General features: G+C 42.9%; 1 protein-coding gene across 2 annotated transcripts in view; it reads left to right on the top strand.

The window, feature by feature from the left end:
• cplx1 (complexin 1) overlaps positions 1-11,713 on the top strand; it is a 214,669-nt gene extending 202,956 nt beyond the window's left edge. For both annotated transcript variants that reach the window (XM_078541551.1, XM_078541461.1), the window contains exon 4: positions 9,305-11,713. In XM_078541551.1, the coding sequence (XP_078397677.1) occupies positions 9,305-9,499 (195 nt within the window). In that variant the 3' untranslated portion in view covers positions 9,500-11,713. The remainder of the gene's footprint in view (positions 1-9,304) is intronic.
• The last annotated feature ends 703 nt before the right edge of the window (positions 11,714-12,416 follow it).

The raw sequence follows: 12,416 nt of genomic DNA, 5'->3' as shown, positions 1-12,416 counted from the left end.
CACAAGTGATTGGACTGATCCAGAACTAACAAAATTATATATAATGGGTAAATCCACATACCACATCCTTGGTCTCATTGAGTTAACACAGAATATTTACAGTCTGCGAGTTCAAGAAAACACTAACTTTATTAAGAAACATCTTACAGTGACTTCACTTTGCCATGAGGTCCATAAGAAAATGCAAGATCATGAGACATTGCATCACTTCCTATGATGATGTATACTGTGTCTCATTAGCATTTTAGATTTAGATTTAGCCCATTATACTACATCTCCCCCCAAGCCTCTGATTCTCCCCATTATACTACACCAACCACCACCCCCACCTCCCCCCCCCACCCCCCACCGACCCCCACCCCCAAAGTCTCGGACTTAAATTTCTTTTTTTATTGGGACATCCGCTGTGGCAGTTTCACTAACCTACCAGAATGACTCCTCAGCTCCTTTAGAGGAGGTTGGGGAGTTGAGCCCTGCAGGTGATCTCTCAGACTCTGTTTGGCTGAAGGGGAATTCGCACATGGCTCTGGTTCACCAATCTTGCTGTCATCAAGATTGATAGATGAATGCAGCATCTCTGGTCTGTCTGTTGTGTAGATGACTGCTCCAACTGTGTAGAACATTTCTTCTGTATGGAGACTAGTGCACCTCCAACCTATCTCACTGGATTAAGTAGGCCCGTGGATGTGGTGCCTATTCAACCACTTATCCTGTGCAAACTTGGTCTTAGATCCAGACTGGTTCCCCTGGTTGGAGGTCGGACAGGTTATGTGTTTTGTGACATTTGTCATGGTCCCACATCTGGCTGGAATGATACTCACCCTCTTTCTCCCTCACCTTGTCCAAGTCAACAGCCTGTACATGCGGCATGTGTGTGTGTGAGACAGTAGGGACCTAAGTTCAGTCTTCCCATGAGGAGTTCACATGCTGCTGAAGCATTTTGGAGTGGAGTTGAACGATAGCTCAAAAGTGCAAGTTGGGTGTCATTGTTCTTCTTCAACAATGCTTTCACTGTACACACTCCTCGTTCAGCTTCACCATTGGCTTGAGGGTATCTTGGTGAGTTGATAGTCTGGACAAATCCATATATATCCTATGACTGACCCCCTGGGGAATACCACCGAACCACAGAATCTTAACAGCACAGAAGGAGGCCCATCATGTCTGCACCAGATCTCCAAATGAGCATTATGACCTAGTGCCATTGCCCTGCCTTTTCCCCATACCCCTGCACATTGTTTCTATCCAAATAATCATCTAATTCCCTCTTGAATACCTCGATTGAACCTGCCTCCACCACACTTCCAGGCAGTGCATTCAACATCCCAGCCACTCGCTGTGTGAAAAAGTTTTTTCTCACGTCACACTTGCTTCTTTTGCAAATCACTTTAAATCTGTGCCCTCTCGTTCTTCATCCTTTTGTGAGCAGGAACAGCTTCTCCCTATCTACTCTGTCCAGCCCCCTCATGATTTTGAACATCTCTATAAAATCTCCTCTCGGCCGCCTTCTCTCCAAGGGGAACAGTCCCAACCTCTCCAATCTATCCTCATTGAAGTTTCTCATCCCTAGAACCATTCTTGTAAACCTCTTCTGCACTCTGTCCAACGTGTTCACATCCTTCCTATAATATGGTGCCCAGAACTGTACAAAATATCCCAGCTGAGGTCTAACGAGTGTCTTATATAAATTCAGCATAACCTCTTTGCTCTTGTACTCTATGCCCCTATTAATAAAGCCCAGGATACTATATGCTTTATTAACTGCTCTCTCCACCTGTCCTGCCACCTTCAATGGTCTATGCACACATACACCCAGGTCCCTCTGTCCAGCACACCATTAAGAATTGTACCCCTTACTTTATATTGTCTCTCAATGTTCTTCCTGTCAAAATTAATCACCTCACACCTCTCCACATTGAACTTCATCTGCCACCTATCTGCCCATTCCACCAACTTGTCTATGTCCTCTTGAAGTTCCACACCATCCTACTTGCAGTTCACAATACTCCCAAGCTTCGTATCATCCACAAACTTTGAAATTGTCCCCTGCACACCAAGATCTAGATCATTAATATATATCTCAGGAAAAGCAAAGGTCCCAATTCCCGACCCCTGGGAAACTCCACTACAAACCTTTCTCCAGCCTGAAAAATATCCACTGACCATTACTCTCTGCTTCCTATTTTTCAGCCAATTTTGTATCCACGTTGCTACTGTCCCTTTTATTCCATGAGCAATAACTTTTCTCACAAGTCTGTTGTGTGACACTGTGTCAAATGCCTTTTGAAAGTCCATGTACATCACATCAACAGCATTACCCTCATCGACCTTTTCTGTTACCTCTTCAAAAAACTCCAACAAGTTAGTTAAACACAATTTCCCCTTTAGAAATCCATGGTGGCTCTTCCTTATCAACCCATATTTTTCCATGTCACTACAAATTCTATCCCGAATAATTGTTTCTAGAATCTTGCCCACCACTGAAGTTAAACTGACTGGTCTGTAATTGCTGGGCTTATCCTTACAACCTTTTTTGAACAAGGGTGTAATGTTTGCAATTTCCCAGTCCTCTGGCACCTCCCCTGAGTCTAGGAAAGACTGAAGAATTATGGATCCTTCCATATCCTTGGATGCATCTCATCCGTTCCCGGTGCCTTGTCAACTTTAAGTACAACAGTATATTCAACACTTCCTCCTTATCAATTTTGAACCCTTCTAGTGACAGAGTGTCCTCGTCTGTCACCATGGCCTGGGTAGCATCTATCTCCTTGGTAAAGACGGATGCAAAGTATTCATTTAATACCTCAGCCATGGCCCCTTCGTCCATGTTGAAATTCTCTTTTAAGTCCCTAATCAGCCCTACTCCTCCTTTTATTGCCTTTTTACTATTTATATGCCTATAGAAGACTTTGGGATTCCCCTTTATATTGGCTGCCAGTCTTTTCTCATAATCCCTCTTTGCTTCTCTAATATGCTTTTTCATCTCCCCTCTGAACCTTCTGTATTCCTCTTGGTTCTCAATTGTATTTTCTAGCTCACACCTGTCATAAGCACACTTTTTCTTCTTCATCTTAATTTCTATCTCCTTTTTCATCCAGGGAGCTCTGGATTTGTTTGCCCTACCTTTCCCTCTCGATGGAATATACCTTGACTGTGCCTGAACCAATTCTTTTTTGAAGGTAGCCCATTGTTCAGCTACAGTTTTTCCTGCCAATCTTTCACTCCAGTCTATCTGGCCCAGCTCCGTTCTCGCCCCATCAAAGTCAGCTCTGCACACTTTCCACCAGTGTGAAAACTAACCATTCATCATTGCTCTGTGCTCACTGTCCCTTAGTTCATTTCATACCCATGCACCCACTGTTCCTTTATTTTGCTACTTTCCTTTCAATTTGCCATGTGGAAAGGTTTTTAAGTCACCAGGAGAATAGGCTGTAAATTTATTTATAGTTCTGACTGCTTACTTTTAGTATTTTACTTCATTATTTTGATTCTTACATATTTTTATCTTTTCCTTCAATTGTTCCATTGGAACAAGATGTGTTGGCAGCACATGTTAGTGTTTGGATATGGTTGTGTGTGTGTGGGAGAGTTGTGTAAATGTGAGGGGGTGTATGATGTGCGTGTGTGTGTGGCTTGTGGGTGTATGTGTGTGTGAGAGAGAGAGTGTGTTTGTGGCTGGGTGTATGGGGGTGTGTATATAGATGTGAGTGTCAGGGTGTTGATGTGAATATGTTTATGAGCGGTGTATGTGTGTTTGAGTGTGGATTTGAGTGGGTTTTGAGTGGGTACATGTGGGAGAGTTGTGTAAATGTGAGAATACGTATATATGGTTGTGTGTGTGTGAGTGTGAGTCTTTATGGATAAGGTGTGTGTGCATATAGTGTGGTGTATGTGGGTGTGAATGTGGTTATGGGTGTATGTGTGGTTTAGATGAGTGGGATTATGAGTGTGTGTGTGTGTGTGTGTGCGCGCGGTTGTTTATGTGTAAGTCATGTGTTTGTGGTTGTGTATGAATGTATGCGTGTGGGTGAGTGTGTGAATCTTTGTGTGTGTTTGGGTCTGAGTGTGTGGATATTTGTGTGGGTATTTGTTGTATATGAGTGTGCAGGTGTGAGTGTGTGGTGTAAGTGTGTTGTTGTGTATAGTGTGTGGGTCTGAGTGTGTGGGTATGTGTGTGTGGGTGCGCCTGTGTGAGTGGTGTAGGTATATGTGTATGTGTGGACATCAGGAAGAAAGAATTGCATTAAGAGTGCTTACTGAAGGTATTGCTGAGCACAGGGACCAGAGCAATTCCCCCCTCAAATGAGAAGATTTGCCTGTGGCTCTGATTCCGCTTGTAAGAAGTGATGCTGCTCGAGCCAGACTTAAACAGATCTCCACATTCAGGAGACAGGTGGGTACAGGGGACATGTGAAAGCACAAGTTTAAGGAGAATAAAAAGGGTCAATTTTTAGAGACTTCCCACCTGATTTCAGGTGGGGTGGGGCTGCGTACCTGGGGAGCAATCTTCTGAGAAAACTCTCAGGTTTAGGATCAATGTCCGGATCCTGACCCCGATCATATCTGTGTGCTGCCCATCTACATAACCTTGCCAGAGGCAGCCTCCCCATTCACGTCCAACTGAAGACAGCTGGTGGAATGGAGAGGTTTAGAGGATCTGTCAGTGGCCATCACCGACCCTCCTCTCCCCCAATTACCCCCACCCTGGCTTGCTGCTGTTAGGCCACCTTCAGGTACCTGCCTCACTTCAGCCTCTGCACTGGGCCCATTTGGCATCGGGAAGATTTCGGCAGCATCTTACCCCCAATTAGCCTCTCAAGTGGCCCTAATGGGTTACCTGCTGCTGTCAGGCGGGTACATCCAGCTCCAGAAAGACCCCTTGGCAGTGAGACTGTGTCAGGGAGCTGACCTTTTGTGTGATTCTTGGAATTCTCACCTTGCTTCAAACCTACTTCTGTGGGCCAGGTAAGATTGTGCCCTGGGAACAGAATATCCGAGCATTTATCCTGTGGTCTGAATAGAGGCATCAGCTCTGGGAGGTAGATTGATAATGGCATCATAATTACTGCTACTCAATCTGGGATCTTAATCATCTTGTCAGATAAGACAAAACATAGAATGGCTGGAAATGAAATAGAAATCTTTTACATTTCACAAGAACCTGAACATGACACTTGATTAAAAATTGAGTTTTTATCTAATTATTCATATAATTGCCATAACATTTTAATTGAAATAAATTAAACACCAGCATGATAATGCCATCCCAAATGTAGAGTGGGCACTGACTGAATGCAGTGAAAATGCAACATTCATCTACCAAGTAGCTTGCGGCAGCAGTCAGGAATTGCACACTCCTCCGATATTACCAGATACTAAAAACAAAAGGAATTAATCACACAAAAATATTAAAGTGCACTTGCTGTATCTGAGTTAGTGTGATGCAAATCTAACAATGTTTTTACTAGTGATCTTTATTCATTATGATCTATTATACATTAGATAGAACAGCAGGTGATGCTGGGACTCTGAACAATCTCATATTCAGAGCAAGATGTATATTGCATTCTGAAATGGCACCGTCTTATTACACTAGAGATGGTTAGGCTCTAAAACCTGCACTCATTTCTGGTCACTGCGTCTGGCGAGGAGTGCAGGATCAGTGTATTGACACTATTATGGTGTTGTGTAAATCATGTTGATGTGTCGTAGTTTCATCCATCAGTGCACAGATTCCTTATGGTAGGTCTAGGATGTACTGCCCTAAGACATTGTCCAAGTGAGGCAGAAACCACAGAGGGTAACGCCAGCATTGGAAAATAAATTCCTGTATACTGCCTAACAAACTCAGATTAGTCGCATTTCTCTTGCTAATGTGACTTCACACTTTCATTTTGATTCAATTTTACCTAAACATCCATTCACATTTCACATATTTTTACAATTTGTATTGGTCTTAGCATAAATATAATTACGAATTACATAGTTATTACATAGTTACAGGTGTATAATTACATGAATTGTTTTTTAATGTTCATTCATGGATTGTGGGCATCGCTGGCTAGACCAGCATTCATTGCCCATCCCTAGTTGCCCTTGAGAAGGTGGTGGTGAGCTGCCTTCTTGAACCACTGCAGTCCATGTGGTGTAGGTACACCCACAGTGCTGTTAGGGAGGGAGTTCCAGGATTTTGACCATCGACAGTGAAGGAATATCACATGGAGTGAATTGAATTGGCTGAAGACTGTCACTCATGATGCTGGGAATCTCAGGAGGAAGCCAAGACAGAACATCCACTTGGCAATTGGCTGAAGATCGTTTGCAAATGCTTTAGCCTTGTCCTTTGCACTGATGTGCTGGTCTCCCCCATCATTGATGGTGGGGATGTTTGTGGAGCCTCCTCCTCCAGTTAGTTGTTTAATTTTCCATCACCATTCATGACTGGATGTGGTGCTTTGATCTGATCCACTGGTCATGGGATTGCTTAATTCTGTCCACTGCATGCTGCTTCCACTATCAGGCCTGTGAAGCATGTAACTTCAGCAGGTTGACACCTCATTTTTAGGTATGCCTGGTGCTGCTCCTGGCATGCCCTCCCACACTCTTCATTGACCCAGGGTTGGTCCCCTGGCTTGATGGTAATGGTAAAGTGGGGGATATGCTGGGCCGTGAGGTTACAGTTTGTGTTTGAGTACAATTCTGCTGCTGCTGATGGCCCACAGCGCCTCATGGATGTCCAGTCTTGAGTTGCTAGATCTGTTCAAAATCTATCCCATTTAGCATGGCAGTAGTGCTATACAACAGGATGAGGGTATCTCGGTGTGAAGGTGGGACATCATCTCCACAAGGACAGTGCAGTAGTCCCTTCTACCAGTACTTTCATTGTCAGATGCATCTGCAACAGGCAGGTTGGTGAGGATGAGGTCAAGTAGGTTTTTCTCTCTTGTTGGTTCCATCACCCCATGCCGCAGACCCAGTCTAGCAGCTATGTCCTTCAGGACTCAGTCAGTATTGATGTTATCGAGCCACCCTTGGGCGATGGACATTGAACTCCCCCAACCCAAGTACATTTTGTGCCCTTGCTTCAGTGCTTCCTCCAAGTGATGTTCAACATGGAGGAGCACAGATTCATCAGCTGAGGTAGGGCAGTACGTGGTAATCAGCAGGAGGTTTCCTTGTCCATGTTTAACCTGATGCCATGAAACTTCATGGGGTCCAGAGTCGATGTTGAGGACCCCCAGGGCAACTCCTTCCCGACTGTATACCACTGTGCTACCACCTCTGCTGGGTCTGTCCTGCCGGTGGGACAAGACATACCCCGCAGAGAACTAAAGTTGATTGCGGCACTAGCAGGAATTTACATGAAGGAAAACGCAGAGGATTGTTTATCAAGACACACAGGACCCTTTGGACACCAGCACTACGGAAGCTCGAGGGGCAGAATGGCCTATTCCTGCTCCTAATTCCTATGTTTGTATGTTCACATCACTGCAGAAAGGGTCATTCTGATACCTCACAGGCCGACAATGCATCTTATATTTTGAGATTATTTTTGGAACCAAAATTTGAATGTCAACTTTCTGTGATAAATTAAAAGTTGTATCTAGTGATCCCACAGTCCCAACCAGGATGGAGATGATTGGGTAATTTCCCCTGTCAATCACACCTGGGGACCATAGTGCTGAAAGTAACTGTATAAACCACTAGTTAGACAGCAGATAGATTACTGTGTACGGTACAGTTCTAGTCACCACATTACAGGAAGGGTGTGATCACACTAGGAGAGGTAGAGAGGAGATTCACAAGGTTGTTGTCAGGAATGAAGAATTTTGGTTATAAGGTACGATTGGACAAGCTGAATTTATTTTCTATGGAACACAGGAAGCCGAGGGGAAATTTAGTTAAAAGGCCTGAATAGAGTGGGTGGGAAGAACATTTTTCCCTTAGCAGAGAGGTCAATAACCAGGGGCAGAGATTTAAAGGAATTGGTGCAATGATTCGAGGGGAGTTGGGAGGATTTTTATTCACCCAGTTGGAGCTGGGGGGTTGGGAACTCAGTGCATGAAAAAGGGTGGTTGAGGCAGAAACCCAATTCACGTTTAAAAACTGTATATTTGGATATGCACTACAGTGGTATTGTCACTGGACTGGTAATCCTGAGACCCAGGGTAAATACCGCGGATGCTGGAAATCTGAAACAAAAACAGAAAATGCTGGAAAAGCTCAGCAGGTCTGACAGCATCTGCAGAGAGAGAAACACAGAGTTAACGTTTCGAGTCTGTAAGAGTCATACAGTCTCGAAACGTTAACTCTGTTTCTCTCTCCACAGATGCTGTCAGACCTGCTGAGCTTTTCCAGCATTTTCTGTTTTTGTGGTTAATGCTCTGAGGACCTGGGTTCGAATCCTACCATGGCAGACGGTGGAATTTGATTTCAATAAAAATCTGGAATTAAAAATCTGATGATGACCACAAAACCATTGCCAATTGTCGTAAAAACCCATCTGGTTCACTAATGCCCTTTAGGGAAGCAAATCTGCCGTCCTTACCTGGTTTGACCTACATGTGACTCTAGACCCACAGCAATGTGGTTGACCCTTAAAATGCCCTCTAAACAAGGGCAGTAAGGGATGGGCAATAAATGCTGGCCCAGCCAGCGACACTCACATCCCATGAACAAATAAAAAAAAATAAGGTCTGTACCTCATGACTATGGACCAGGATGTGGAAGGTGGGCTTAGATAGGATATCTTGTTTTTGGCTGGCACAGATAGGATAGGCTGAATGGCCTCCTCTGTGCTGTAAAACTTTCAATGTGTCCAAGGAACTGGGATTGATTTTACACAATTTGCATTGTTAAGCCTGCTTTTACCAGGAGACGTTGCTGTGGTTTCAGTCATGAGTTATATCTACTGTCATTCCTGGAGGTGTTTGAAATAGGCTGATTGCTCTGGGTCCTCCTGTAAGTCCTGTCCTGCCTCTGAGTGATTGCCAAGGCTCATTTCCTAAAATTAAAGTACAACAACAATATGACAATAACAGCTTTGATGTGAGCAGGGGTGGTACATTTTGCCAATTCTGTTAGCACTTTCCATTAACACTGAAGCCTAGGAAAACTAAGGCATTGCTGCCTAATGAATAAGAACACCCAACTACCATATCATCTTTGTACATATGTGTGCACTGTACAAAACATGGCTACTTACCCCCATGGAGTCTGAGGGATGCTCTCAGTTCCTCTGCCACGTTATTAATAAATCAGTGACTCAATGACTTGATATTGATGCTTTGTTGTGTTTTCACAGTACGGGATAAAAAAGAAAGAGGAAAAGGAAGCAGAAGCAATGGCGGCAATGGAAGCCCAGGCAGAGGGGAGCTTGACGCGGCCCAAGAAAGCAATTCCTGCCGGCTGTGGAGATGAAGAGGAGGAAGAGGAAAGTATTCTGGACACTGTCTTAAAATATCTTCCAGGGCCTCTCCAAGATATGTTCAAGAAGTAACACAATTGATTATATGCAAAATACGTTCTGGCTTTGTTGCTAAGTGTAAAACCATTCTCATTATAAAATGAGAATTTATTATTGTCATTCCAGCTAGTTATGATTTGACTGCTCACCCTTCCTGTGTAGTGGCATGGAATCTTCATCCTCGCAACAGAACATCCAGGACAACTTTGTGTAGCAGTCTTGAAATAATCTAATCGGATAAGCCATGTTTATAGTAATAAATAAAATCTAGATATTTAATAGTGAAAAGAGGAAACTTGTATCTTTTTATTGATATGTGACATTGCAGGGCTCCAGCCAGCATTGGTACCAATATTTGATGTTCATTATACTAGTTAAATAAAGCATCAGGTCACAACACTGGGTCATATCTACAATGCACAGCTAATTTACCCAGCATTAGAACTCAAATTAATCATCACTTACTCTATTAATATCAACATATGGCAATTTCCCAGTTTTGGATAGAACTTATTAATGAGTTTTAAACCTGGAAATTAAGCTGTGTTATATAATGGTCTGAAGCTTAACACATTTGTATCAAATTCGTTTGCCTGCTATGTTGATGGGCCTTTGACCTATTTCTTTTAAACAGGTTAATGTCCCTAAAAAGCAAAAGAATCTGATGATAACATGTTAAATATTTGTACCCTAATATTGCATAACTTCAGCTCCAGATTTTAGCATTTTATTATGTATTTGTACATTAGAAACCTGTTGGAATCACAAATTGTATTTTCTAAACACTCTTCACAGTTACCTAACACTGTAAAGATGTTAACCAGTGGACAGAGACTTTGTGAATGTAAGCATTAGAGCATGATATATATCCTGTATAGAAATGTTTAATGATAACTGTACATTGAAAATGAATCAAAAGGTTGTGAAATATCAGATGATATACAATATCTATACTATATACGATATACAATACTACATAATTGTCGCCCTGCCCTGCTTCCATAGGTTGTGACCTTGGATGACTCAGTTACTAAGCATATGGTATTGGCGTGATGGGCTGAATGGCCTTCTTCAGTGCTGTATCATTCTATGATGCATCTCGTGCGGACACGATTAACTTTGTTGATACCAATTAACTTTTCCATCCCCCAAATTGCAAACATGTTGTTGTTTAAAGTGGTAAATCAGAATCTATGTATTTGATATGCAAAACAGAATCTGTGACTCAATCTGTAAAAAAATATCTTGCATCTCAAGCTGTACAATTATCTTATATATTTTTCAAAGAATGCCACAATCTATCATGGTGTTCAGAGTATTTGCACCATTAGCAGAAGCTTAACTGTGTCAATCAGTATTACAGCCACAGGAAGTAAAAACTAATTCAAACCCAACCCCTGGAATAATTCGCATCAGCTGCAATTCATCTTCACCTTATAGAATTCAGGTTGCAAACTTTCAGTTTTGTGCAAGTGCGGGAGCCCACAGACTCTGTGCTTCTCTTCCACAGCCAAATGCCTAGTGTAAAATAGAACCAATTGTGATGTAAAGTGGAATGATGCAGCCAGGCCCCATTACTGGCAGCTCAGCTATTTTTACAGGATGTTATTGTGTATCCTTTGTCACAGATTTGGTGTCCGGTGTTTGTCACTATATGTATTAAAACCTGTCAGAATTGTAAATAGTTAAAAATATACAAAATTAAGCCATTTAAAGTTGATATGAGGAATAGATCATATTGCTGGATATGGGACTATCCCATGCAAATTATCACTGTGAAATTCCAGGTAATGTGCAGAATTATTGTCATTTGATGAATATTATGACTTGTTTCAATAGTTTAAACCACTATATCTTGAGTACTGTATTTTCCTCATACCATATACCAGCTGACAAAATATGACTAGTTAAAATATTCATTTTACCAACTAAGGAAAGCTTGTTGGTATTTGATCATATTTTACTGCGATTAAACGCCATATTTCTCCCAGAACCCTCCAATGAGACTTGTGTTCACTGTGGAGTTGAAGGTAAAATCCAGAGTGCAGCCTGACCTTGGAGTTAAACCATACGTGTCCTATTCATAGTGGAATTATGCACGGTACAAGGAGCCATATGTTACACTTCTTAGGGAAAAGTCAAAACACTGGGTTTCCTGAGGAACTGCGAGTTTCTCTGCATCATCATTCACTAGAAAGGTCAGAATATTGACAGAATTTTATATTTGAGTAAAGACACCATATTGAATAATAATTGCAGACTTGTCACTTTACTTTGAACCCATATGCCAGGCACCACCCCCCTCCCTTCCTCCACCACTCCTTCTCACGCCATTCCCCCCTCCCATCCCCCTTTCTCTTCCCCCTCCCTCTCTCTTTCAATCTTCCCTTCAACCTCCTCCCCCCTCTTACCCTCTCCTCTCTCCCTTTCTCTCCCCCTCCATCTCTCTCTCTCTTCCACACCCTCCCTTCCCCTCACCTCCTGGTCCTAACCCTCCCCTTTCCCTTCTCCCATCTGCCCTCTCCTTCAATCCTTCCTCTTTTCCCCTCCCTCTCCCACTCCCTTTGTCTCCTCACCCTTCCCTTCACCACCCGCTCCCCACCTCCTCGCACCCTGCCCTCTCTCTCTGTTCCTTCTTGCACAGAAACAACAATCCACCTTGATTTCACCTCCCTCCCCTTGCTTCCCATTCTACCCCCTTTCACCCTCTGCTCCCTCCCCTTCCCCATCCCTTACCCTTCCCTCCTCTCTCTCACCCTCTTCCTTCCCTGTCCCCTCTTCCTCCCTTTCGCTCTCCCTTCCTTCCCCTCCCCCTGCAGCACCTATCCTCTCCTGACCCTAGTTTAATCTTTGTCACAGATTTTTCTCACAAAACAAATGAAAATATTTCATTCAAATTGAAGAGTTAAAATATGATTTCTTTAAAACAGGTACTTATACTGTCTTTTAA

The sequence above is a fragment of the Cetorhinus maximus genome, chromosome 1, assembly GCF_964194155.1.
Source record: "Cetorhinus maximus chromosome 1, sCetMax3.hap1.1, whole genome shotgun sequence".
NCBI lineage: Eukaryota > Metazoa > Chordata > Chondrichthyes > Lamniformes > Cetorhinidae > Cetorhinus > Cetorhinus maximus.
Note: the sequence above shows the minus strand (reverse complement) of the source record. Positions and strands in the feature narration are given on the sequence as shown.